Source organism: Sturnus vulgaris, chromosome 6 (assembly GCF_052056855.1).
Source record: "Sturnus vulgaris isolate bStuVul1 chromosome 6, bStuVul1.hap1, whole genome shotgun sequence".
Classification (NCBI taxonomy): domain Eukaryota; kingdom Metazoa; phylum Chordata; class Aves; order Passeriformes; family Sturnidae; genus Sturnus; species Sturnus vulgaris.
In genome coordinates, this window is record NC_142248.1 from 28,192,710 (window position 1) to 28,219,959 (window position 27,250).

At 38.2% G+C, this 27,250-nt stretch overlaps 1 protein-coding gene across 18 annotated transcripts in view; it reads left to right on the forward strand.

Annotated features, from left to right (window-relative positions):
• NRXN3 (neurexin 3) overlaps positions 1-27,250 on the forward strand; it is a 945,575-nt gene that overhangs the window by 886,491 nt on the left and 31,834 nt on the right. For 12 of the 18 annotated variants that reach the window (XR_015804648.1, XM_088167427.1, XM_088167424.1 and 9 more), the window contains one exon: positions 20,985-21,060. Coding sequence is in view for 16 of the 18 variants with exons in the window: in XM_088167427.1 (XP_088023553.1) it covers positions 20,985-21,060 (76 nt within the window). In the remaining 2 variants the exon portion in view is untranslated. Of the gene's footprint in view, positions 1-20,984; positions 21,070-21,705; positions 26,609-27,250 lie in introns of those variants that run through there. The other 6 variants (XR_015804647.1, XM_088167423.1, XM_088167430.1 and 3 more) reach the window with 2 other exon arrangements.

Sequence of the window (27,250 nt, forward strand, 5' to 3'; positions counted from 1 at the left end):
CACCTCATTGTAGGAACTCCAGATTGCAGCATGAGGTGTCACACTCTATGTGATGAGCTCATTTTTTACCTCTTTCTCTTCACGAATTCCAAGAGACTGTCCTCATTTAAAAAAAAAAAAATTGCTGTCTTTCCTTGCTCTTTCTTCCCTTCCCATCTTTTTTATTTTTATTGTCATTTTATTCTAATTTTTCTAATCCCCTTTCCTTGTTAGGAAAAAAGGAAAAAAATCTGCTGAGAAATGTATTTTCCCTTCAGGGTGATGCAGACTTCAAAAGAAAAATCGGTCACTTCAAGAGGAGAAAAAAAAAAGTTTAATCATCAAGAGCAATAATTACTTTCTAAATATTAGTACGGCAGATAAGGAGAGCAGAATTGAAATGGAACGTGGGGCTTTCTCACTTATTCATTATATTTGATTTCTAAGGACTTACTCTATTGCATCTCCATAATGTAGTTATTATAACTGATAACATATCAAGACAGTTATCAGTTTCTGTCTTTGTGTTTCTTCAGAGATAAAGGATGGCAATTTGAAAAGTAACTGCCTTTTTTTCTCAGCTTGATCTCTTTACTTCCTCCTGTGCTCACTTTTTTTTTCCAGCCATTTTGTAGATGGTCTATATTGAATTTTTTCCACAGTATGTTGGGCTGATCCTTAAACATCATTGCATTTAAGCCACTGGAAATCCCTCCTTTAAGAACTGGTGTCAGATTTTTTGGTAGTCTCTGAATGGCAACTGAGTTAAAACTAGTAGCAAACCTAGTTTTCTATCTGACAGAACATAATTATCTGGATTCCTCTACTTGTGAAAGTAAATAACTTGTAAACATCTTCACACAAACATACCACTGTTTTACTACAGCAGAATTGGTTTTTAAACGATTTTATTTTAAAAAATCAAGTTTGTTCAGTGCTGTTTCAGAGCATATCTGCTCATGTTCCAGAATGACTTAGAACTGGTACAGAGAAAGTTTTGAGGGACAAATTGTGAATTGGGAGTCAGTCTCAGTAGGATAAATATCTCCCAATTTAGCTTCTTTAGCTTGCATACTGAAAGAATAAAAGAGAGATGCTTGCTCACTGGAAGTGTGTTGTGTTTACAAAGAGGAGTCTGGGATATTATTTATTTGAATGAAAGGGTTGCATGGCCCAAAATGGCTGCTGCCTAACTGTGAAAAAGCTACAGCTGAAAGTTAGAAATGGGTTTCCATCCAAAATTGGAATCATCTGGAGGAAGAGGTCCAGAAGAGTAAGTTTATTCATGGCTTTATTTGATGTAGAACTGAAGTAGCTAAGTACTGGCTCCTGCACATTTGGAGGTTCCTTTTTGTTTTTCTGTGATTTGTGGACCTGATTAATCTGCACCTACTGCCATTTTGGTACTGTACTAATGACAATATCATAGAGATACGAGACCACTGCTAGCTCTGCTGAGCTCCAGTTTGAACAGCTGTCAGCTCTTTGGTGGCACAGCTGAGCAGAAAGCTTTTGCACAAGGATGAAACTTAGTGATAAACATACAGGACCTCTTGATCATTTGGCTAATCACATCCTATGAGGTCAAATTGCCCCACTGATCAGATAAAGAGTCAACCATTCCAATTAAAGTGAAATTTCTCTTTCTGAACCAGAGAAGTAATCAACTGTAAGGAATAGAGGAGACTTTCCCTAACTGCAGCACTCCACTATGTACTAGCTGCTGGTTGTGTTGAAGTGATAGGCAATCCTATTTTTACTAAATAAGGAAGTACTTTATATTCAGGTTTCAATGAGTTTATAACTCAGGTTCTGTAGGATAGAAAGAGCAGAAGAAAAATCCTTAACTCTTCAAAGATATCCCTTGAGGCAAAACTCTGAATACTGACATTGGCTGTTACAGAAATGCATTTAAAATTATCAGTTGGATTTGCTAGTACAGCTGGATGTCTCGTTCACTGGTATTTGGAGGAGAATTTTGGAGCAATTGGGAATTCAACCCCTGTTGGTCTTCATGGCTCCTTTCCTACTGGGGTGGGTGAGAGAGTAAGGTGCTTGAAGTTTTATCTTTTAGAAAGTAAATGTGATGTTAGAGATAGTTCAGAGTAAAAACAGGTTATTTGGGGCTTGGCTAGTCACATTACATGAGAAAAATTATCTCAATCATTAAGTAAAAATTAAGCAATGTGTTTTAAGTTTAAAATGCACTTAAATGTTATGTAAAGTACAAAAGCCCCTAAAAAGGAGAAAACTACAAGGTATCTTGGTAACTCTACTTACACAAAAAGTAAGCTCAATGGCCTGGTTCTGTGACCCTCAGCTGCAGAGTTTGTAGTTAAAAATAGAGAGGGAGAAGTGACAGGCAACGTACTGGGCACAGAACAGCTCGTTAAATTATGTCTACTCAGAATGGGACACAGAAGGTAATATGAAATTAAGCACTTTATTATTATGGGTCAGATTTCAACATATGCTACTGACTCGTAAATTTAATCTGATCACTTTATTCCTTAAAGTAACCACAACAGTGAATAGTTTCTGGCCCTAAAATCTGGGGCTTTTTTGAGAATTTTCCTTGTATTGGTGAGCTCTCTACTCACTTCAGCCTGATGTGGTTCACTGCAGGTCAGAAAAGGATGAAGGGGAGGACAGTGCAGTGCAGGTTTAAAGTACTTCCTTCCCTGAACCAGTGTGCAGCCAGAAAATCCCCAGTGCTGCAATGCTGCTGCTGTGCACATGCAAGACAAAAATTCATGTCACCTTCTCCCCAGATCTAGAATGGGGCTTTGGATACCCAGGGATAAGACTACCCCACTCTGTAGGTAGTGTATAATTTCTTGTGCTTTCCTGTGTGGTATCCAGCTGTGCAAACTTTGGTTTGAATTAGACGAGTGTAATGTACTGTATGGTGATTAAGGATATACAAGCTATACTCACAAACAGAGGGAGAAAGACATTGCTCTCTCTGCAGGGTAAAATACTGATTATTTTGTACTCAGTCTACCAGTGACATTTTAATTTATGAGCTAAGAATGCAATGATTGCTGGCTGCAAAAATTGATTTGGTGTTCATCTGATTCAACCCATGTCAAGAGTTTGAAAGTAATTATGATAGTGGAGCTGATAGGCAGGCAATTACATTCTTGTTCTCTCTTTTCTTTCTTCTTTTTCCTGAAGTTGTGCTTGTCAGAAGGCCCTAGAAGCATAAGTATAATCTTTAGTAATGTTATTTTGTAGACTATTAAGGTATAATCTCAGTTAATATTACACAAGCACTAACTGCATTCCTAAATAAAGTCTTTGTTAGCCTCTTTGGAAATCTCCCAGGCTAACCAGATTAAGGAATCCATGTTTAGCCAGTCTTTTTTTGCCCGTACTTCCTCTGCACTTTCATTAATCTTGGCCATAAGTGGTATTTCCTAAGGCTGTCCTCTGTCCTGCTCTCTGTTCTGTCGTGCAAGGAGGGGAGAGGCTCTCTCACCACAGCAGGCTGCAATCGGGGCACTGCTGTGGGAAAGAGATGTTGCAGATTCTTGTTCCTACACTCCTGATGCAGTGAGAAATTTCCCTGCTTATAGCTATTCAGAAGCAAGGATGTCAAGCCTGGATCCTTATGTGGGGGCTGCACCCTCCAAAGTGTCCAGTGGGTGCTTTGCTGCCATGCACACACTGAATGGTATGTCTAAAATTTAGGTGCAAGTAAAAAAAAATTATTATCCGAAAACCGATACTTTGGTATCATTCTGGTTTTGAGGTTGTTTTTAAAGGGCATTTGGTGTTGTTCAGGCATAGAATGAAAGCTAATCTTTTAACATCATAACTCACCGTAAAACTGAGCTGTTATTTCCCTGTCAGCTGTACTAAATATGTTGCTTCTTTGCCTAAACAGCAGTACTTGCAACAAGGTCTCTTTTATCCTGTTTATACTAAAGTATCTAAATAACAGAATCTTGATCTGATTTGAGGTTGTGAGTAAAATCATTATTGTTAAAATTCAGGTAATAGCTGTTGTATCTTCACATATAAGTTTTATGCTTTCTGATAATGTGTAATATAAAGAAATCTTTCCCCTGCAAATTTAAAAGCCTGTGTTTGAGTTATGATCAGTATCTCTGTTGGTAGTAAAGAGCCACTCAGTTTTCCTCAGTGTCTGAAAGAAGAAAGGATGGCAAAGAAAAAGAGGAGTAATGTTGAAAGTAGAAGACCAAAGCTCCTGAGCTTCAGTAATACTGCAGGGGAGGGAGAGGCACAGTAGGAGCCGAAAGACTTTGACAGCTTTGGGCTGAAGGTGGAAACAGTGAGTGGGAAATGGAGACTAAAGTCTACAAAACAAATCATAGCACAGGGAGAGATGTAACTTAAATCTGTGAAAGGTATCTGTCTCCCTTCCAAACTTGTCAATTATCTTTCTATTTCATTCATTCACTCCTGGTATATTTTTCCTTTTTTGCTGTAGTGGGTGAAAATTTATATTTACTTTAAATCAATGGCAAGGTATGGAATTGTATAGCAGTTGTATTTTCATTTATGTCTTTTATGTTCACATCCTATACAGGATTTAAAGCAACTATGCCTGTAGAAAATTCTAGATTATATACTTTCAGGTCAATGATTTCTCTTGCTTTTACAAAGATTTGCCTTATGGTATCTGGTTGATTGGCCTGGCAAGAGTCAATAGTTTCTCCCCACGTTTCTGAAGACTGCATTTCACATAGAACCAGATTCTGTGCTTGCTTGGGTGTAGTTACAGGATTTATTAGTCTGCATTCTCTTTGACCTTACTAACTTTAAACCAGAGCAGTTCCCTTAAAAGTATTTCATTACTGATCCTCAGTGGACAATAGAGTCCACACCAGGGTGAAATGTCATGCTCATCCAAAATGATACAAATGGTTTGAAGAGCAAGGTTATTTTGAGGAAACACATTCCATACTTTTTCCATTTTTAACTGTCCTTTGGGCTACAAAGTACAGCTGCGTGTGATTTTCTTTAAAGCTCAGGTCTATTCTTACTTTCTAATTTTATTCAGGCAGCATTTTGACATTATATTTAAGCCTAATTCACTTTACAACATGCATAATATTAAAGACCATTTACCATCAAAAAGAGATAAGGCAACAAGTTGGAGCAGATTCTACAGTGTGTCCTCACTTCTGGAATGTATAATACATTCCTCATTTCTATTTATGATACTGAGTCTTCTGTCTGTTACTGCTCTTGTGTGGATTGCTCCAATCCATTTCAAATTATTATAAATTACAGTGCTTTCCTTCTGCCTCATGACTCTGTGAACCTGACAGGCATCCCTGAAGCTTACTCAGGTGCCTTCTGTGACCTCAGAAAGGTGCCAGCTTGTTGGACTTAGAATGACTGAGAAATGCAGCATCCTCTTAAAAAGCTTTAATTTTTCTTTATAGATCACACTCCATACACAATTCAACAGATGGCATTCTGAAACATCTCAGGAATCAATAAATCACTTCTGATATAGGGCCTTGAATTCAAAAATGTCAGAAACTGAGGCAGAAGAGAAAAAAATGCATTATTTGGCACTGATTTATATATCCTCTTAACCACACAGAACATTGAAAATTAGTTTGTATGCTAGCAAATTACCAGATTTGGTTACTTTTGGACATGTATTTGCATTCAAGAAAGCAAACTAAAATTTAGAAATTGTTATTACTGTTGTCATAACTATGTTATAGTATTGTTATAACTCTTATTGTGTTGTGCCTTGACTTCTGCATTGCACTGACTTTTGTCCATCAGCTCTCAAAAACTGATCTATGATAAATAAAAAAGCTGCAGGATTTGCAATGGTTTCCACATGAGGAGAGGTTAAATAGGCTGACATTCTTCATGATGAAAAATTGGTAACCAAATGGTGATAACAGAGGTGTTTAAAATCAAAATGGATCAGAGAAATTGTGACTAGGAAATGACTGCTCACAGTTTCTCATGAAACAAAGATTGAGGAGTGAAATAGGGTAGAAGCAGGCTGAGATCAAACAGGAGGAAGTACTTTTATAAGAAATGTGGAATTCACTGCCATATGATATTATAGAAAAAAACATAAATAGATTTTAAAAGCTAGTATGTCAGCATGTGGTCGAAAAGCCCATTAAGAACCATGAAATACAAAATCTATGCAGCATAGAGTTGCAGGTATAACCACTTCCTAACTGATGCTTGCCACTCCAACCAGCATATGTGAGAGAAAAGTACTTCTGCAGGTTTCTCTTGTGTTTGTGCTTTATCTGTCAGCAAAGATAAATGTCTAATGCCAGCGGCAGCAGCCAAGGCTTCAGTGGAGTTTGAGCTAGCATGACTGCACTTCTGCTCTGGTTTTACATGTTCTTATAACACGGTCATTATAAGTATATATTTGCATTTGAAGAACTTACATCTGTGACTTAGTATGGACACATACCAGACATACCTTCAGGCATTTTAAAGAGCCTGAAAGAAGCAAAAATTAAATATGAGACACATAACTAGATAAATCAAGGAGGCAGTGAACCTCCAGCTCTTTATAAAATGCACAATGCAGGAACTCCCTTCTAAATGGGAAGGCCTTTGTCTGTAAATTGCATCAATATTTCATTAATTAAATTCATTTTTCTTTCTGTATTCCTTTTGTTTTGTGTAATTAGGATATCGTCATTTACAGCCAAACCTCTGTTCAGCTGCTATAAAATATTCATTTCCAGTTGCAGCTGATAATGAAACAGTATCCTGCAGCCCATTCAAACTGTTGCAAGGCAAGGCAAATTACCAAAGGGAAGGGAATAAATTCTTTTTTTTTTTTTTTTAAATTAACTTAAATATGCTCAGTACAAAGTGGTTTCAGGCAAAGGAATAGGCTGCCAGCTAAAATGCAATTTATGTAATACGTTGGCAGGAAGGTGGGAAGTCAGTGAATAGAACTTAATGAGTTGACAGCTGTCAAACGCTCCATGGTGTCAGATTGTAGCATTTGTTTCCATCAATTGCACATTCTGGGTAAGTGGGACACTTAGGTGAAAGGGATATCCTGGGACCAGCCAGGTAATTTGTTCCACTACCTATGAGGTGCTAAGATTCAAAGCTGCCTGGTAGAGAGGTTACAGAGCTTTAATCTGCACCTGTTTGAAAAACTGTGCTGAAAGCAAGTTTTGTGTTCTAATGGGATGAGTACTGATGGTCCACCGTGGCAGGGTTCTTTTTCTGAGTGTCATTTGCCTTTGGTGTTAACCTCTGCTGCCATTTACTGCTATAGATGTGCACTGCAGGCTTTTCCCACTGATGAGAAAAATTTGCAAGAAATTCCTATCTTCAGGAACCTCAATTTGTAGGAACTGTGTAGTCACCTACAATATTTTATTTCATTTCAGAAACATTAAAGAGAGCAGAAGGTTTCTTATGTCCCTCCTACCTCAGCCCTGCATAACAGTTTGTTACAGTCCATATAGAAGTTCCATTCTGACAGTGTGAGCTTTTCTGCACACAAAATACAAAGAACTGGATACAATCAGGGTAGGCTGACCAGGAAAGTGGTTGACTCACCATACCTGGAGGTATTCAAAAGATGTGTAAATGTGGCACTTAGAGACATGATTTAGTGATGGAATTGGCAGTGTTAGGTTAATGGTTGGACTCCATGATCTTTAAAATCTTTTCCAACCTAAACAATTCTATAATCTTGATTCAGATGTTTTATACAGCACTGTCCTCAAGGTACTATCAGAGCAACTTATAAATATTTGCTTCTAAGAGATACATGTGTATCTTTCTTATCTTAAAAATCAAGCCATGGTGTGCTGACACGTTAACAGCCCTGTGAAGGGTCACTGCAAATCAGTGGCAGAGGCATCCTGGCACTCAGCTCTTCTGTGTAATTTCACAGTTGTGTAAAATGAGCAGTCAGACTTGATGAAAGAAATGGACCCCTTTGACATGGGATTTCTGAATCAAAAGAAATCTGACTGCAGTCTTTTACTTGCAAATTCCTGACTTAAGTTATATGCCTGCTAATAACTGTGAGACAGGTAATAGCAGCTGCTAATAATTGGAGCCAATAACACGTTTTTGCCATCCTGAAGCATTTCAGAGGAATACAGTGCCGTGTTCTGGAGTTCTGACAACTTCACTGCATGTCCCACAGTGCAGAAAAGCATGTGCTTTGATTTTGCCTGCTGTCGCCAGTCAAAATCCTGCTATGGACAGAACTATGCCAATCATTGTCAGGTTAGTTTGAAACACTCTTTGGTGGTTTATCTCTGCTGGCAGGAAGCCTTCTTCAGTCAGCATTGCTGGACCTAAAAGGAGCAGCTCTACCAACTTGGATATGCCCTCATGTCTGTAATGCCAGTAATCTTTTTAGTGTGAGTAGGGCCTACATCTGAAAACTCAGAGGCACCACCATTTCAATTCAGTGATTATTATGTCTTGTTTCTGGCTGGTACAAGTGAAGCTACAATAATGGCACCATTGAAAAGGGAATTTTAAGGGAAACTGAACTTGTTTCCTCCCAGGAGAGACCAGGCTGTAGGTGTTCTAGTAATGGAAGATGGAATATTTTCTTAGAACAAAGGTTCTAATTCTTTCTGCTTTATTAATTCTTATGAAAAATCAGAAACTGATGTAGCAAGAAACCTAAGCATATGCTTTTGTCTGTCTATTCAGGGACTGGAATATCTTGAATATGAGAAGTCTTGCTACATTTTGGTTCCATCCCGGTCAAGCTGCCCTATTCTATGCCTTGCTAAGACAAAGATTAAGTCCTTCATGGGCTAAAACTTGGCTGTCCATAGTCTGGAAGACCTGGGTATTTCATTGTATTACTAAAGGCTTTTAATGGGCATTGCACTAAAATGGCATATTTTTTGTGTGTGTGTGTGTGTGATTTCTGCTGTTATCAACACTGTAATTAGAATATATGAGAAGAAAAATTTCTCAGAGTTCTGCTTTCAACTGGCAAGTGTCTCATTCAAATTCTTTAAGCAGAAGCTTCTTCATTTCATGGTGGGCATGAATTTCATGCTGTCTTTCAGTCCTTACAAGAGGTTATTGATGTAAAAAACGCAACATTGCCACATAACTGACTTGAGAAGCAAGTTTACTGACAGTGAAAGAAGTATTCTTACGGATTTAGAGTTTCAAATCCTCTCTCCTTCAGACAGTGTTCCTTTGGATACTTGTTTCCTAGTACCTTCCAAATTATACCGTGGAAATCTGAGGGACACAAGGAAGAACCTTGTAGTACTTGATGCCTATATAGACAGGATTGCAGAGCAAAGGAAAGCCTCTTCACTGTGTGTGGAGTTGTTTTCCCTTTAAGCAGGTAGAAGTGTAAGTGGTGTCAGCCGGTTCTTGATGGTGTTAAAAGCCTGAATTCCTTTGTCTAGCTCTCTGCTCAGTAAGTGCATTCCAGCTGAGCATCTGCAGGGCCATTAAAGCTAACTTTGCTCCTTTTTTCCATTTTACACAAACACAAAAGATTGATTTGTCTTTACTACAGTTAATCAAACTCACAAAAAACCCTAAATAAATAAGCAAGGAAAATGGCCTTCTTATCCTTCACAGGGCAAATGTAGTGATTAGGCAGGGGCTGCTGAGAAACCCAGCAGTGATAAGTGTTTATCAGGTTTGTTGTGCATGGGAGTCTGCCTTACCCAACAGAAAAATTTTCTTGCATAACAACCATTTGCATCTTGGACCACTTCACGTGCCATTTAAGTGAAGTTCACTTCAGATTTAATGCTCAGGAGCCATTTGTCATGTTCCACAACTCATGAGGTTGAAGTTTAACTGGTTTCATCAGTTCTTGATTGGCCAAGCATGTTTTTTAAGCTGATGGGTATATGTTTGATGGGAGTAGATCTCTTTCCTTGTTAAAGTTATGATTAGACAAATTTCTGGCTCTAACTTTCTTAAGTTTTCCCCCATGATCTCTGGTGGTGGTGGTAATGATTTCATTTCCCTGTTTACTCTTTTGTTACATGTTTTTTGCTAACATGTGGTGTGAAATCAGTTCCCTGTCCTCCAGTAAAGATGTTAGTTTACTCGTATTTCAAAAGGAAAAAAATTGTAATGGTAGAAAAGCATGATTCTTAAGCATTAGTTATTTGGCACTTGTATTTCTGGGTGAAATATTATCTAGATCTGTTTAACTTAATTTTTATTAGATTTTACCATGATTATGTGATTATATTAACAGGTTAATGGTAATACATACCTTTTGTTGAGTAAACAGATGTCTCTGTACTAGTGCTGTCAATCATTTACATCCTATAATAGGAGAGGAAGGATGGATCCCTTTTGTGACATTTGTGTTTATAAACTTCTTATTGTTTATAAATTAAAATCATTCATAGCCTTTTTTTAGCAGGTATGTTGTATATGTGCCTACGTATAGGTATTTAGTGGCTATCTTCCTTTGTTAAATGTTGTACTCTCTAATGTTATTCAGGGAGCATTTCTAGGTGCTGATTGGTACCTAGTGGGCCAGGATTTAGTCTGCATTTATTTATTCTACATTATGTTTATTCTGCATTTAAATGTGTGGGAACTGCCTTCCCCTTGTGAGCTAATGTGTGAATCCTGTGAGTAACAGTTTTTAAATGCCATTTTCTAAGTGTGGGTTAATGTTTGGAGAGCAAGAGGAATATTTGTCTGGCAAGAATAGTCTAGTGCATTAATGTGAATATTCAAGATAGTTGTTTATCTTATTGCACTCAGAGGTACTTATAATAATTGCAGAAGTTGTTTTAAGGCACATTTATTCAGAGTGATTGCATTTATTGTTACTTTATGAATAACATACCCTGTCACATTAGATTTTAAGTGTCACAGTTTGGACTGTACCAGGGTATTTTCTCCTTTATGAATTTTACAGTTGTGTGTGCCAACTGTTTGTGGCCAATGTAATAATAAGCAAGACAAATTAAGAGAGAAGCAGGGGAGGAGGTAAAGAACTCCTCAGTTAAAAAAAAAAAAAAAAAAAAAAAAAAGATGGGCAACTAGTGTGCAGCCCCTAAGGCTGGCTTGCCCATTACTTCCTATTGGGTGCTGGCAGGATTGCTGTGGCTGCTCAGTGAAGCCAGGGCACAGAGACTGCAAGTGCCTGCTGTAGATTGGCTATCAGGCTGCACTGCCATCACTCTTTAATATGTGAACATGCTCCTGTTTTCTCCAGGGAACGATGTCTGCTGGGAGAAGATCTCCTGTATCTTTAATTTCTCATTAAGCCTCATTTGCAATAGATTATGAGATCCCTGCAGTAGGTGTTACAGCAATAGGATTACTGATTTAATAGAAACAGGACTTGTATGGTTTTGTTAAGTGATCACATAAGGAGAAATGTCAGTTAAATTGCATGTGTGACCACCTCTTTTCTACATAGTACCTGTACTTTACAGATTTATTTCTTTTGAATCATGTGTTAGGGGGGAGTGCAACACGGTGTGCAGATTTTGAGGCTTAAGAGATTGTCATTAAAGCTACTGTGCTGTGCCTAGTTATTTATTTCTAGCTCAGAGTGATCCAATCAATAACAGAACAAAATCAAATACAACTCCCTCCCCTCTGAGGAAAAAAGACAAGCTAAATAAAGATGTCCAGGAGAAAATGCCAGCAAACGACATATTGATTTCCAGCAAAGGAGCAAAGTGTAAATGAAAAATATTCTTCTGACACAGTTATTAAGTGCCAGCTAGCACGCAAAGAAAAACCCATTTACTCTTACTAGAGGCTGAGTTTTCAAAGGGCAGCTGATTCATCTCAGATCATTTGAGTCTCTAACTTTATGAAACATAGGCTTCCCTTTACTAAATGTAAAGGACTTTTCTGTATTTAGACCTTGCTTTGAGAATGTAAAATATTTGCTAAAATTCTGATTGTATGCCTAGCAAGCAGAGAAGCTGTTTTCTCTCCATTTTATGGCAATAGAAACAGAAGCATGAGGAAAGGGGGCAATTTTGCTGATGTCAGATAGCAAATTTATTACAATATCAGGAAAATAAAATCAAGTAACACGTGGACTCTGCTTGAATGTCCTTGGCAATTTGAACTGGGGCAGTTTAAAAAGTTACTGCATCCCAGTGATTTGCCCTGCCCTTCTGCTGGTGAAGTATGTAACATTTTATTTTTCAGCAAGTGTAGTTCATAGCCCAGCATATTAATAAAATTATTTCTGTGGCACTTCAAGATAATACATTAGAATATGTACCTAAGGGACTACAGCCCACCCCAGCAGAATGCTAAATTCTGTCAATAATCTGGCCTTTTCCCTACATATCTGTAAGAATTTGTGTTCAGATTTTGCTTCCTGTGTCCTGCTTTAAGCAGATGTTGAGAAGAGCAGGAAGTTGAAGTTTGTGCTGCCCCATGTGTTTAGCTGGTTTTTGGTTCTTCTGAGTGGGATAATGGCATAGGGGAGAACACTCTGAATCTATTTTCAGACCATTTCCTAAAAGAAATGTCTTCCATTTGAAGACTTTTGGATGAGATTGGGAAACATCATTGTGTAGATTGATGTGATATTCAGAAAGTCACATTCCTGAGCAGTGTTTGAATTTCAGCAAATTGTCCTTCCAGCTCTCACTGACTTTAGAGTGGGAGTTGTTGTGGGGTCAGCTGTAGTGGCTTGATTTTTAGCATTAAGCTTTTTTGTTACTTTAGTTCATGATGGGTATGCCTTCTCAACCTTTCTCAGGGAGTTTTCTCCTGCATCACCACCATCTGTGTTACTGTAATTGTATAACAGACGACTGATGGTTTCTGTTTCAAGTAACAGCTTCTTTCAATAAGAAATAAAAATATAATAGGGAAGGATCATAAGCTCCTTCATCAGATGAAAAGTATATTCAACATGAATATTCTTCCTGTGGGGTTATTCCAAGAGGCTCTGTCTTCAGTGTATAGACACACAACTTTCATCTTCAAGGTACTTCTTTGGATGAAGGAAAATTCACATGGAAAGGAGAAATTGGTTGATAAGAGGGTAGAGTCTCCTCTCACACCAAAGCTGTATCTTTTGTATTAAAACCAATGAATGGTACTTTACAGCCCAGTTCAAAGCTCTTGAAAATCATGATGGTTACATTGAATAGTCTGGAAAAGACTTGCCAGTTGATGCTTTCCTAGTTCAAGACAAAGAGAGCCTGTTCTGTTAGGAAAGGAAAGAAATAGAGAAGCAAGTGGCTCTGTGGGCATATGTAATCAATAAACAACCAATCTAGATTCATGGAAATGAAATTTTATTTATTTATTTAGTTCCTAAATAGTATGTAATTTCTTCAGGCCAAGAAATAAATTGAAAGGATTTAGGAGGATTTTCTTATCAGCAGAACACCATGAAGAATTACATTCTTTATACTTTTGGGAAGGTACATTGAAGTTGGGTTAAGCTGCTGTGGTTCAATACTTCTCTTTCACTTGTCAGGGTGCCTTGAACAACAGATGAATTAATCCTCCCCACTTTCCTTTTTCCCCTCTTTGCCCTCCCTTCTCTTTCTCTCTCTGCTCACACTGCCTCACATCATCACCCTTCCCACTGCCAGCAGACAGAGACAAAAGGCAGAAACATAATTTTTCCCTGTTGACTTTCCACAGCTCAGGCACAGAACAAAGTCTCTGAAATTTGGCATCAAACCTGGTCCAGAAGAGTCAGACTTTACAGTCTTAATGAACTATTGATTTTAGTGAGACAGGCTTTTGGCTTTCAAAAGAATAATTCAAGCTTTCAAAGCTCTTTTTAATCATGACTGCCCATGAATCTAGATTGACATACAGTTGGGAAGATTATTTTTTGCTTTCTCTTATTTAACTGCCTAGTTCCTTAATCTGTTGTCTGCCATAGTAGTGGACAAATGGCTGATTTTGTTGAGGGGTAGCTCTCATGATCCCTACTTAAGGCTATAATTTGATGGCAAATCAGCTTTTATATCCTGCCAGGAACATGCAGCCAGGAGATGCAGTTTTGCTGGGCTGCTGTTGAAGGGTACATGCCTGCTGGTTACCTACCAGCCTCTTGGTAGGTAACACACTAGCCCCAGTGACAGGACCCAAGGGAATGGCCTGAAGTTGTGTCAGGGGAGGTTTAGGTTGGATATCAGAAAGAGGTTTTTCACCCAGAGTGTGGTTGGGCACTGGAACAGGTTCCCCAGGGAAGTGGTCAAAGCACCAGCCTGCCAGAGTTCAAGAAGCATTTGGACAATGCTCTTGGGCTCATGATGTGATCCTTGGGGACGTCCTGCGTGGGACCAGGAGTTAGACTCTGATGATCCTTGTGGGTCCCTTCCAACTCAGAAGGTTCTGTGATTCTGGCTCTGAGCACAGCTATCTGAAAGGCTGTGCTGGATAGCCTTGCTGCCTGCTTTGCAATGACAGAGAAAAATGTGTGATGTGTTTATATTACATAGTGATGGAGAGGATGCAAATATGGACATGATTTAGAGTGAATTAGATTGGGCTGAAGATAGATGGAGCAAGCTCTTCCCCATTAGGGCATATACGCTGATGGTATTCATACCTGGATTGCTTAGGTAACTGCTTGACCTCAGTACTAATGGTTTCTGGTATTTCTTTGAGACTTCTCCATACTTGGTAAAGATCACTACTGAGATTTTTCTTGGTGAAAATAACGGGTTTTTCCCCCCTTAATTTTTATCTCTTTTTGAAGCACTCTAAGTAGTTCATCATTCTTCCTGATGTCCTTTGTGACACCTGTAAAAAATTATCATACCTTAAGTCCTCATGAAGTTAAGTTCTGATGTTTAGTTTTACTATGCCTGTCTCATTCATCTCTCAAGTTCTTTCCTCTTTTCAGTGGCTCTTCTCTGAATTGACTAAAATTACTCCTAATCTTTTGTCCAAAACTAAATTTAATGAGCCATTCTCTCTTGCTGCAAGTTGTTGCAGTCTGGTTGAAATCAATGCCTATTTAAACAAACAGGATTTGGTCATCTTGTTTTTGTATTTACCTCAAATGAGCTATATGAAGAAAAATTATTAGTTTCATGTTCTTTGATGCATTGCCTCTGAAGAGGCAGACACAACCTCAACCTCAGTATGTGGGGGTGCAAAGGGCTTGCACATATTTGTGGCTGTGTCTGTCCCATGATAAGAAAATACATGTTCTATCCAATAATGAGATGGAGAAGATTAATTAGCAAAAGACAGGAGACCCATAACTCACCTTAAAAGTTTATACAGTCCCAAATTGCAGCTTCTTTTCCAATACTTCATTATTTTTGCAACATTTCTAATATTTTCCCATTTGTATGCAGATTATTTCTATCTTTATGTAATAGTTTGAGTTTGTCCAGACTGAGTCTCTCAGGTCTGCTATACTGTAGTGACCTCCAGGGTATTCTGCAAATAAAGATTAATTAAAAAGTGAGAAACAAATGTAACGTGCAGAAAGGACAGATGAAGGATTCTCATTTAATTGAATGGTGTGAACAGAATACGAATAGTTCTTTAAAAAGCCCAGTTACCAAAGTACAAAAGGTGGAGATATTCAAGGTAGAAATGGTACCTAATGAGACAGACACTTCTGCTATCTTCTTTTGACAAGACAGCAAATGCCTTGAGCCTATTCTTTGCCAAGAAAAATCTTGGTTCCTAGAACAGCATCACTAACTTTTTGCTATTCTAAAGGGAGCATTTATACTCTATGCTGTTATGCATACAAGAAAATACATAGTCCATGTTCCATAATAAATTTGAGATCCATAGAAAATTTAGCAGTTTGGAAGCAATGGAGAGAGTCAAGTAGTTGTATTTAGGAAAAGTTTGTTGACTTTCAGCTCTGTACATTTTAGGTGTGAAAGGCAAATGCAGTGCCCAGTTTAATACAACTGTATTTCTCCACTCTTGGGAAGATATTTGTGCCCAGCATTTTGTGATGGTCGTATTTCAAGAAGCACTGTAAATTGTTCCTCGGTGGCAAATAGATTTACACTTCTCTCACAACAAAGCATTAAGTGTTGCTTTTCAAATAATGGTGTTGAATTGGAAGTAACATGTATAGTGTGCAGAAGAATTTCAAGAAAAGGGCAAGTAGGAAAATTGAATCCTACTTTACTGAGTGAAGCAACTGCCATATGTGTAATTCTGCAGTAATTTGTCTGGAGGTTGAATTTATGGGTCCTTATCTTTTCTCTCCCTCTAGAAGGGAGAACTCCATCATTCCTGGGTGTGTTTTTCTTTATAATTTCATAAAACTGTTCTGTGACAGAGCTTATTTTATCCAGCATGTTTAATCTTTCTCAAATCGTGGTGTACCCAAACAGCAAGGTGTCAAAAAAACTTTGTGATTGGGAAAAGGAAGATTCAGCATCTGCCATTTTGTGTAGAACAAAGGAGCAAGGGTTATGGATCTGATACATAAATTAGGGCTTTGGGCAATTTAAAGATTGGACAGGAAAGGAGTCATCTTGAGCAGGTCTTGCCCCATCATGCCAGATTTCCTTGCACTATATATCCCACACTAGTACATACAGTGTAATGAACAAAGATTGTAGAACCATCACTGTGTCAAGATTGAAGAGGCCCTTAGAGTGAGTAATTAGGAGGAGGTGATTACAGAACTAATAATTCATGGAAAGGAATGGGGAGCCAATTCAGTGAAATTGAAAGAATTTGAAGGTAAATATGCCCATAAATCCTCTGGGGTGGACTCAGAGTTTAGCACTTTCTCCTACCCTGGTTTTATTCCAAAGCAATTTCATTAAACACCAGAGAGAGGGAGAGAAAAAATAATAATATAAATGCCATAAAAAATCTTTCAGGGGAAGGAATAAAAAGGGTTCCTGCCAGAGAGAAATTTTATTGAAAGTTATTATAATACCTATCTTTAGTTTTATGGCCTTTAATACAGGCCAAGTAATTTCAAAGCTGGGATTCTTTAAAAATGAAATACATATTTTAAAATAGTATAGTGTGACTTATTATTTTTAATATAGAATTTAGCTAATATAGGGAAAGGAAAAATATTTTCTCTCTCATGTTCTTTCCAATGAAAACACAAACATCATTTCCATCACAGCATATGGAGAAGTTTCATTACTATCTTTTTGCCTGTACATAAGAATGTTTAGCATTTGCTATCCCTAGATCACTGGGCAGACACTAAAGCATCAATCCACTTATATCCCCCCGGGGCCAGTGGGTGAGTAAAATAAGAACATTTCAAAAATGGGGAAAAGGAACTAGAAATTGGGTAGTGTTTTTCCTTACTGCCTCACAGTGAGCTGTTTCTGATGTGAAGAAATTATGTTAGTGGAGAGACTTCCAGGATATCTGCTCACTAGCCTCTCCTGTCTTGTGAAAGCAGCAGGTTTAGTAAATGTCCAGTGGAAATTCTCAGCTCCAGGAAGGTCTTGAAAGGTACTGATTCCTGTTACAAGAAGTAATGGTCTTCTGGATGTTTCCTTGACCCTGTTCCTGTGGTCAGGAATTTGCTGTTCTTTCTCATTGAAATAGCTTTATTCCTTTGGGATGATTCAGATGTTGGTATCTTAGCGGAAAGTGTATGGAAAACCAATATGTGGTGCGACTAGAAAATCGGTTAGTGATGAATTGTGATGGAAAGTACTGAGATTAAAAATACAAGATAGGAAATGGCAAGACAGATTAGTGTACTTATCTTTTCTGTGGTTTCTAGAGATCTCGTTAATGACCTTGACTTAAATCTAACACCATTTCTGGAGGGTTTTTTTTTTCCTAACCCTCTTTTTTATACATATAAAATCAGCAGGATGGGATAAAGAGCAATCACAAAGAAAAAAAATTGAATAGGAGGTGAAACAGCATGTAGTAGATATGGGGAGAAAATATGAAGATTAATTGATAAAATCATGTGTGGAACCAGTCATGAAAAAGTGCAAATAGAGGTTGGAATTGACAAGGTTGGTGACTATTGCACATCACACACTTGCATTTTGTCTGAGTCTGGCTTACTGTGCCCTTCTCTGCTCAGAACAACACAAGCTGCAACGGGATTTTATAGCAGGAAATCTAGTACACATACCAGAGTGCAGCATAAATACATTGTATGTACTGTCTTAAGCTGCTTATGAGTTGGGAAATTGAACAAGAAGAACAAGGGCCAGGCTTCATGACTTTTCAGGTTGTGGTACAGGGACTTCCCTAACTAGATTTAGGGTAATTAATAGCTCTGGGAGGATGTTTTGACCTTCAGTTTGGCTGATCACTTCCTAAATGCTCTAAACTTTTATTATCTACCAGTATCCTGTTGCAAGGAGGTGTCCAGTTAAAAAAAAAAAAAGGCCTTGTTACCTTCCTGGTTTCATATCATGCCCCTCTAATATGCAAGAGGAAAAAATAGTTATAAAAGAACTCCTTATTCTTCACAAATGCTAAATCACATTGTCAATTCAATTGGATTTGATTCCACGTTAATGTTGCATGAAGCCTTTAGATCTGAGCAAGTAAATGGGTAATCAAATAGGTATAGCAGCTGATAAGTGACAACAACACAATGTTATAATTTTTATGTTTATTTCTTACTGGAGCAAATCATTACTGTTTTTGTATGAGAAGTGTGAATTGTCAGATCTTCAACCTAGAGCAAAATCCACCTGATTTAAATTTAACCTGGAAATCAAAACCAATTGCCAGGATTTTAGCACTGTCTGAGCAAGGTCTTCTAGTAGTGATGGATAGTTTATTCTTTATTCACAGTGCCATTCTTACCCTTAGACAACTACAGTATATATCTCCAGTTTCACTAATTACATTTCCCCTGCTTAAAATTTTCTAGCAATATAGCCTTGTTTACTAACTTGTACTAAATTACTTTACATTGGTGCAATTAAAAACTAATATCTTTTTACCCAACGACAGCTGCATTTCACTGTTGGAGGATGTGATCACTGTATAGGTTATAAAGTTTCTGGGGATAAATAATACTTTCTAAAGTATATGTGACAGAACCAGAAGAATTGAAAAAAATAAATTTCTATTTTGTGCATTCCTCCTTTATTGTCCCCTCACTGAGCAGACAAAATTTTAAAGCCAGCTTGTCATAAGAGAAGTCACCAGGGTTTCAACAGAATTCTTCCACTTTCTGTGGCTGAATTTTTTTTTAAATTACCTTGACATGTAAGGCAGAAACATATTACCTTCAGTTCCTTTTAATCTTGACTCCCCATGGAAGCAAAATTGTAAAAGTATTTAATGAAACTAAGCGTGAAACTGCTGCAAGATAGCATTCCACAAAACATTGCCAAATGTTTTTCATACACACCCTGCTGTGTATGAATGAGTTACATATAAAATACTTCATGACTGGGTTTTTTTACAGATACTCTGTTTTTATAATTTTTACTTGCAACTGACCGATCCTGTTTTTTTTTTCTTGGCTCATTCTAAGCCACTGAAATCAAGACTGAAGGAACATTAGGTTCAATCTAATCTTTCTGACTGACTTCTTGGTTCTCTTTTTCGTCCCTTAGCTCAAATACAAACAGAGAGGGGAAGAGCAAGGAACTTTTGGCAGGGGTCAGAGGTATTTGAGTGCTAGGAGCACAGAAGGCTAAAGAAAAGGCAGAGTCCTCAGAACTCTTTTGTAAAGGGAAGAGGGAACATATTGGAGACAGCCATAGCAAATATAAGAATGTGAAAGAGACCTTATTTAAAGCTGGACAGTCTTTTTCAGGAATAAGGATTTGAGAGTCTTGTTGAGATGTGAGATTCCCAGAAACATTCACCTAGAGTAATGAAGTGCAGCTGTCCTGCTCCTGAGTTCTACAGTGCTTCCTGCCTGAGGAGCATTTCAGCTGTTTTGTTTCAGGAGTCATGCCACTGATCCTACTGCTCAGCAGAATAAGCAGCTCTCTGCAAGGGAGAGCTGTTAAGGGAGGCTGCTTCATCAGAAGCTGTGGTTGAGCCAATGCTGCTGAGCTGGGGTAATTTTGTATTGTGCACAGGAACATTACAACCTGTGTCCAGAGGCTGCCACAGGCTCTCCCTAATGGTCTGCATTACTAATTCAACTAATTGCAGCAATTACAGGCAGGAGATGCTGCTGGGAAGAGACACCAGTACACGTCTCTCTAACATGCTGCAGTACATGCTGCTCACTAATTAGAGCAGTACACACACAGAAAGAAAAAATTAAAAAAATAAGAAAATATCACCAGCTGGAAATGCAAAGGAATGTGGTGAAACCTGTAACAATTGTGAACGGTCACAGTTTAGTTTAACTCCTTCAGAATCAGTCTTTACAGCTGCTCAATCTAGTTGCATCCACACCCCTGTTCACTTGCTAAGCAAGCAGGTGTGGTTTCATGTTGAGCATACCTGATACATACAGCAGTTCTTCATCATGCAGCAAGTGAATTGCACAGATATTTACTATCTGGGTAAACACCAGATTCCCAGCCCAGGAGGTGTGTTAACAGAGCAGGAATTGTGTCTGCCTCAGAGTGGTGCATCAGGCACAGCAAAGAGTACTGCTAGCTGTCTGAATGGTGTGCATTATCTGGGTCTATCTTGTATATTTTTCTTTGCAGAGAGCATGTTCAGTCTAAACATGCCTCACATGGTAAGTCTCTCAGGAAGTGCCTTCTGGCTGGCCCTACATGATACCGGTCCTACGGTGGAGCCCAGCCTCCTCCCAGCAGGCACATCTGCACTGGCTGTTGGAGGGCAGTTTGCCAGCCAAGCAGCTTTGTAGCCCACTGTACTTCATTCAACAACATCAGTGTGATCCACTTGCTGCCCTAAACAGCCCAGCAGGTGCACAGCACCTGTGCACACCTGAAATATTCAACAGCACGGGATAAACACTGTTCCTCCGACAGGAGACTCCAACTCAGTGGAGGACACATTTACACAGTCATATATGGAGTACTTGGTACAACTAAATTTTTTAAAAGATTCAATTGTGAAAACTGTTTTTTTCCTTGGATATGTAGCTACCTGTGTAATAGCTTCTTGACTTGCAGATATCTTACTTTTGTTTTCTTTTGTTCCTTTGCTTCACGTGCCAGACAACAGATGACATCGTTTCATCAGCTGAATGTTCCAGTGATGATGAAGATTTCATTGACTGTGAGCCCAGTACAGGTAAGTCAGGTCAGTCGTGTTTTGCTTGCTTTCTGATTTCATTTGCAAAAAACAATGCATACATATATTTTATATGTGTGTGAATGTATACATATATAATTATATATGTATATATGTGTGTGTATATGTGTATATATATACACTCATGTATATATACACTGTATATAAAATAAGAAACTATACAGCCAAGCATCAGATCCCATGGACTTGGCAACTGCAAAACACTGATATATATATTGGGTTTATATAAAGTTGTTCGCATGGAAAGGCAAACTTCCAGAAAGTGATTCCAGCTGCTTAATAGTTCACATATTTCTAGATGTTACTTTACTAACACAGTAGGAAAAAAATCAATATGGATTGTGACAAAAAATGAAGATTTATGAAGTGGAGAGAGTGAACCTTTGAAAACAGAAGAGAAACAAAAGTGAAATAAAAATCAGTTATTAGCAATGTTTAATCTTTCTTAATTACTCTGAAGATGGATGTTAAGGGATACATTTGTCCATGGGATTTTGAGTACAGTTAACATGGTAATGTGTTTATACTAATTTTGTTTCCTGTGACCCCAAAGAAATTGGGGAGCACCAAAACCTAGTTCTAATACAACAAAATTAGTAGTAATTCTTGCCTTGTTATCTGCAGTGATGCTTCAAAATGTATCCGTTAAAGAGTCAGAAGAACTGGCCATGTGGAACTGACTCAACTTCTCCCTTTCAGATACATTTTGATAAATTGATGGCTTTTCTTTCTGGTGAGATATATTATGTGGTATCCAGCAGGCAACTGCAGTCTACTTTATTTCTTACAGGCTTTTTCAAGTCTTCTTTTTTGAGGCTTGCCATGAGTTAAGCATTTCTATAATAGAGAACAGACATCATCGAATTTCTGTGTACATTTCAAAGAAAAAGAGGAAGTTTGGTTAGAATTTTTGTCTTTAAAAGTGAAACATATAAATAGTTTGAGGGAGTTCTTTTGTTTGGCTTTGTTTTGTTTGTTTTTGCTTTGTTTTATTTGGGATGTTGATTTTTTCCTTACAAAAATTACCAAGAAAGTATTATAAATGTTCTGTTTCTAATTTCCTGAAGCCATTTGAGTAATACAATAACAATATAAAAATTCACCCAAGGCTAGTGCTTTCAGATTTCTTTACAATTTGTCATGGTGTACCTGCATTTTCAGTAGAACTTGGTCCTGCTGTAACCTGATATTGGCATTGCATTGTAGCTGGGAACTTCCTCCCATACTCTTGACTTCCATGTGAAGGCAGTGGCACAGACTGTTAATAATAGGTAGCTCAGCCTACTTCCCATCTCTTTTTTCACCAATTTCTATGAGTTTTTCTATTCCCCATCTGGAAGAAAAGCATCCAAATATTGCTAGATTGTATAAACAATGGGGGTACTGAGAGTTTAAGTAAAGGTAGTAATAAAATGCCAGCACAGTGATTGCAATGAAAGTGAGGCATGAGATTAATAGGACCATGTTACAAAGACAAAGGTACTGCAACTGATATACAAACATATGAAGTCACTTCATTAAAGCTTCACTAATGTGTGAGGACTTATTTTTTGAATTTATATTCTGATTGCCATGTATTTCAATTAAAGGACAAAATGATGTCTTTACCAGGCTCCTCCTCTTGTAAATTTTTGTTTCAAAAATCATAGAAATTTCAGCAGCTAGAAATTGTAACAGCAATATTTTCAGCTTGTGCTGCCAGTGGAAAAATCAAAGTTTGAGTAGAAATTTGGTAAACCAGCATGTTTAGCATTAAATTTCATAGTGCTATACAGCAACATTTCCAGACTAAAAATACTTCCTTCCTGACATAGTTAGAAAACTAATGCTACAAACAGGTACAGACTGGATTTGTAAAAATGACTTGCTTTTGAAAATCCTGCTAAGCATTACAGTTGGCAGATATAAGTGCCTACAGACGTTTGAATATCTGCTGTGTAAAATAATATGATTCACTGAAAATGTGCTGAAGGTTCTCTCCTAAACTACTAGACATTCTTGCAAATTTCACCCAGTATCTTTCATTCCACCCTACTCCTCTTGCATAGGAAGCCACTAAAATCTGATTATTTTCTAGGGAATTACTGTGACATTGAGAATAAAAGTTAACTTGATGATATGTAAAAATAAGTCTCCCAGATGGCCCTTGCTGATGAAGTCTGCACTTCCAGATTTTGAGTTTTCCTGCTCAGAGGTGCTGGTGTACAGAATTGCCAGAAGGAGGAAGAATATGCAGGTTCTTTTTGCATAAACGTAACTCATTCCATTATAATAAGAAGGAAAAGTAGCCGGTTTATGGGGCTTCTCGTTTTCTTTGTCTATCTTATTGTCTGCATTCTCAGTGTCTGCAATGCAGCCAAAGCACTCACTCAGCCCATTCTGCTCTGGAGCACTAAAGCAATCTGAGCTGGCTTATCAAAATCCAGTAGTGCTGGCTTGGCTGAGCAGATATGTTTGCCTTTATGCTTCACCAGCCACGTCAGAATTCTGGCCACATGCCAAGATATGGTATTTTAATATGTACATTGTGGAGAGAAAAGATCCAGATTATCTTGCTTGTGTTTTCTAGCATGTGGCTTCAGATTTTTTTAAAACTTACTGTTGGGGTTTTTTTTAATTGGGCTCATCTGAAATTGTTTCATCTTGTTCTGCTGACAGGTCACTGCCTTCTGCCTTGCTTGATCCCTTTTACAGCAGACTGAAAATTAAATGACCTAACCGAGCACAGTCTTCTTTTCGTTGCTCTGATAATGTGTAGCTTTTAAAGCTCTTGAGTGTCTGCCAAATTTGGCCTTCCATCACCCTCAGTGCCATGGTCTAGTAATGTAAAGGTTACTGAACTCACTGCTGCAGCTGTGAGATACGATACACATCACTATGAACCTGCTGTGCAACAGCCAAGACAAGGGCAGCAGAGAATATTTCCCTGCAAATCAGAAGTTTTAAGATTTCATATGGGTCAGAATCAAATCTCAATATCTAGAGATATTACTTTGGTCTTGGTCCTCAATCAGAGGCAGTACTTCACATAGTAGAGTCCTTTTGACGCCTTTGTTTGTCGTGTACTCAGAGACTGAAAATCATGTCCTCTGAGGCTAAATATTATGTGAGAACCATTTGGCAAGTTCTTATTGCCACTTAATTCTGATTGACGGACCTGAATCTCATGCACATAGGATCTGCATCTGAACACTTGCATCTCTTTTAAAAAAGACAGTGTGAAGGTGATTCCCTAACTCTGCTCCCTTCAGGATTTTCCAGGTTGGCTTGAAACACTCACTGTAGCAGGCTGGCTAACACTTTGTGCCCCCCTTCCAAAAGTGATTTCATTTGGAATTTTGGTAGAAAAACTTGATTTAAAACACAGGAGCTGTCACTGGACCTGTTCTGACTGAGGTAGCTTACAGACACCACCTGTAGACACGTATGTACACATAAGGACTTATTCTAAGTGACAGCAGTGAAAGCTGTGGATCCAAAACCCCCTTGTATTTTATGTAATGCAAAAGAAACCATTGCAAGTTCAGGGATGGAAATTGCCTCCTCTTCATCTTATTGCAGACAAGCCTAGATACCCTTAGATCTCTAGATCTCCCAGAAGGCTTAATCTAAATGATACAGGAGGAAAAAAAAACTGTTCATCTGCCCCGAAGAAGCTTTTACTTAACAGTCAAGAGGAGATCCTCTTTTATCACTATGAAAATGTTGCTTGTCCCAGTATGTGGCCAAAAAACTTCTTTTGGCTGAAACGTGATGCTTTTCTCTGTTATGAGTACAAGACTGTTTTCTGGCCTGCTCCAGGGGGATCCAAGGCTCAAATATTCAAGTTCCTCAAAACTCAAGCCAAGGTCCTGAGTCTGTACTTCTGAGAGCAGCTCTGTGGTGGTTTTTTGGTCACTCAGCTGCTCTCAGAGAATGTAAGATTTGTAAGGAAAACGTCTTTTCTGACAAGGAATGACTAGGAAGCCCTGTGAAGAAAGAAAGCATTATTCTCTTTTCAGTGAAATGAGGAGCACCCTTACAATCTGATTGTACTGAGACTTCAAAGCCTTGAGGATGATGATTATGCTTTCCTGACAGCTGTTGCTGGCTCCTCATATCATTTACCTCATTTCTGTTAAGGATGTCCATTAGTGGAGCTCTGGCACCAGGCAGGCTGGATGCTGGTGGCCAGGCAGCTGACTGGCATCATAGCCCAAGGTGCTCCTTGGACTGCTGAAAACAGTGAGACCCAAACACTCACCAATTAGCCTGGAGCCCAGAATGCAGCCTCATGAAATGGTCTATAGGGCTTAAGCCTTGTTCCCTGGTTTGACACATTCTATGTTTCTTTCCTGGTGCAGTTGCCAGTTTTCCTTTCCTATCAACCCATCAATTTCCTATGTGACTTTTTTTTCCCCAGGGAAATTTACTCTGTTTCCCAAAAGGCTCCATATATGTTAACGCTGTTATTATCTAATCAGACTGGTAAGCCTTTCTGATGGGGGACTGGACACAGAAGTAGATATGCCAAAATCTTCAGTTCTTTGCACTGGAAGTTACATAGTGTTTTGTACACTTACACACAGGAGGCACATATCCAACAGATATGTTCTCTGTATGTATAATTTACTGGCCTGTAGCCATCCACCTGCAGGCTGCCTGGGTCAGAGATTTATTTGCAGAAAACAAGCAAAATCTGTCTTCTAAAGCAGCCAGCACAGTACAAAAAGCAATATGTTGGAAGTGAACACTTCACTGAAGAAACCAAAAGAAGTGTTGATTTGGTTGTTGTCCTCCACAACTGCATCAACTTTCCCGAAGCACCAAAGGAATTTTCATTGTTCTCCTAGCAGGAACATCCCCCCACAATCCAGTGCTCAGCTATCCCCAGTCTTTCCCTCTGACATGCAGGAATGCTTGCCCATTTCTCATGCTGTGAATAAGAAATGGCCTTTAAAGTTGTTTGCACGCCTCTGATTACTCAGAGAAATAGACTCCCCATCTCATAAGCAGAATACCATATGGACCCATAGGACAGGCCTTCATCCACAACACTTCCCGGGGTGTAATAGCATCACTTGTTTGATGGAATTTCCTAGCTACAATCTTACAGCCAAAACAAAATGAAACGAGCAAGTTTTACAATCATGCAGATGACTTACAGGAAGTTTTGCTTTATTTTTGGTTTTGTTGGTTGTTTTCATATTAGGAATACTGAGATTGGTTTTCAGCATATTGGTCTTTCTATCTATGTAAGCTCCAAAGGCCCCACCCATGAGGATATTTTACCTATATATGCACTATACATACAGTGTGCATATATATCTATATGCTAAAGTAATAAATGACCAATATCAGCAGTAGCCCCTATCATCCAATCACATGTTTACACAGAAATTCATGCCTTCATCTAACCCTGGCATCCGCTGGTGTGGACAGATGCATGATATTGTTATTTCTTGGTGAACAAAGCACGTTAATTTCTTTTCTGTTAGAATTTTTTTTCTTCCTTTTATTTATTTCTTTACTTTTAATTGATAATTTCATCTACCAATTAGCCTTGGGGTAGGGTGGGGCAGGGAGAACAAAAAATTATACAGGTATATCGATCGATATATACACACATAGTCCGTGTATATATAGATAGATATATACATTGTATATATTTGAAGAACATTTTCTGTCGTTTCACCTCATCTTGTGCCGCATGAATTTTTGGTGATTGATATTTTAGTTTCTTTTATATTTCTTTCCTTTTTTTTTTCTTTTTGTTTGGCTCGTAATCGTGCCATACTGCTATTTTTTGATTTTTAAAATCATTGCTATACTTCTCAATCTATATTTTTGGAGTTTTTCCAACAAAATAATGATTTAATCATCTCAAGAATGAGATATAGATCTGCAAACTAATAAAGGCAACAAAATCTTTTCTTGCCATCCTCAAGCAATCCACATTTTCGGACATCCCAAGAAAGTTGTGTGCAAAAGAATGAAGAGTATTACCCATCCTTTATTTTTATTTTCCTACTTTTTTAAACTTCTACAAAGTCTCTATCCTGTTTTTTCCCTTTTCCTTTTTTTTTTTTTCAATTGAATTCAGAGAAAAAAACACCCAGAAGGAAAAAGCCCTCCCCTTTACCCTGCACATTCCCGGGAAAAATTCTTCCAATGTAAAGAGCCCTAGAAA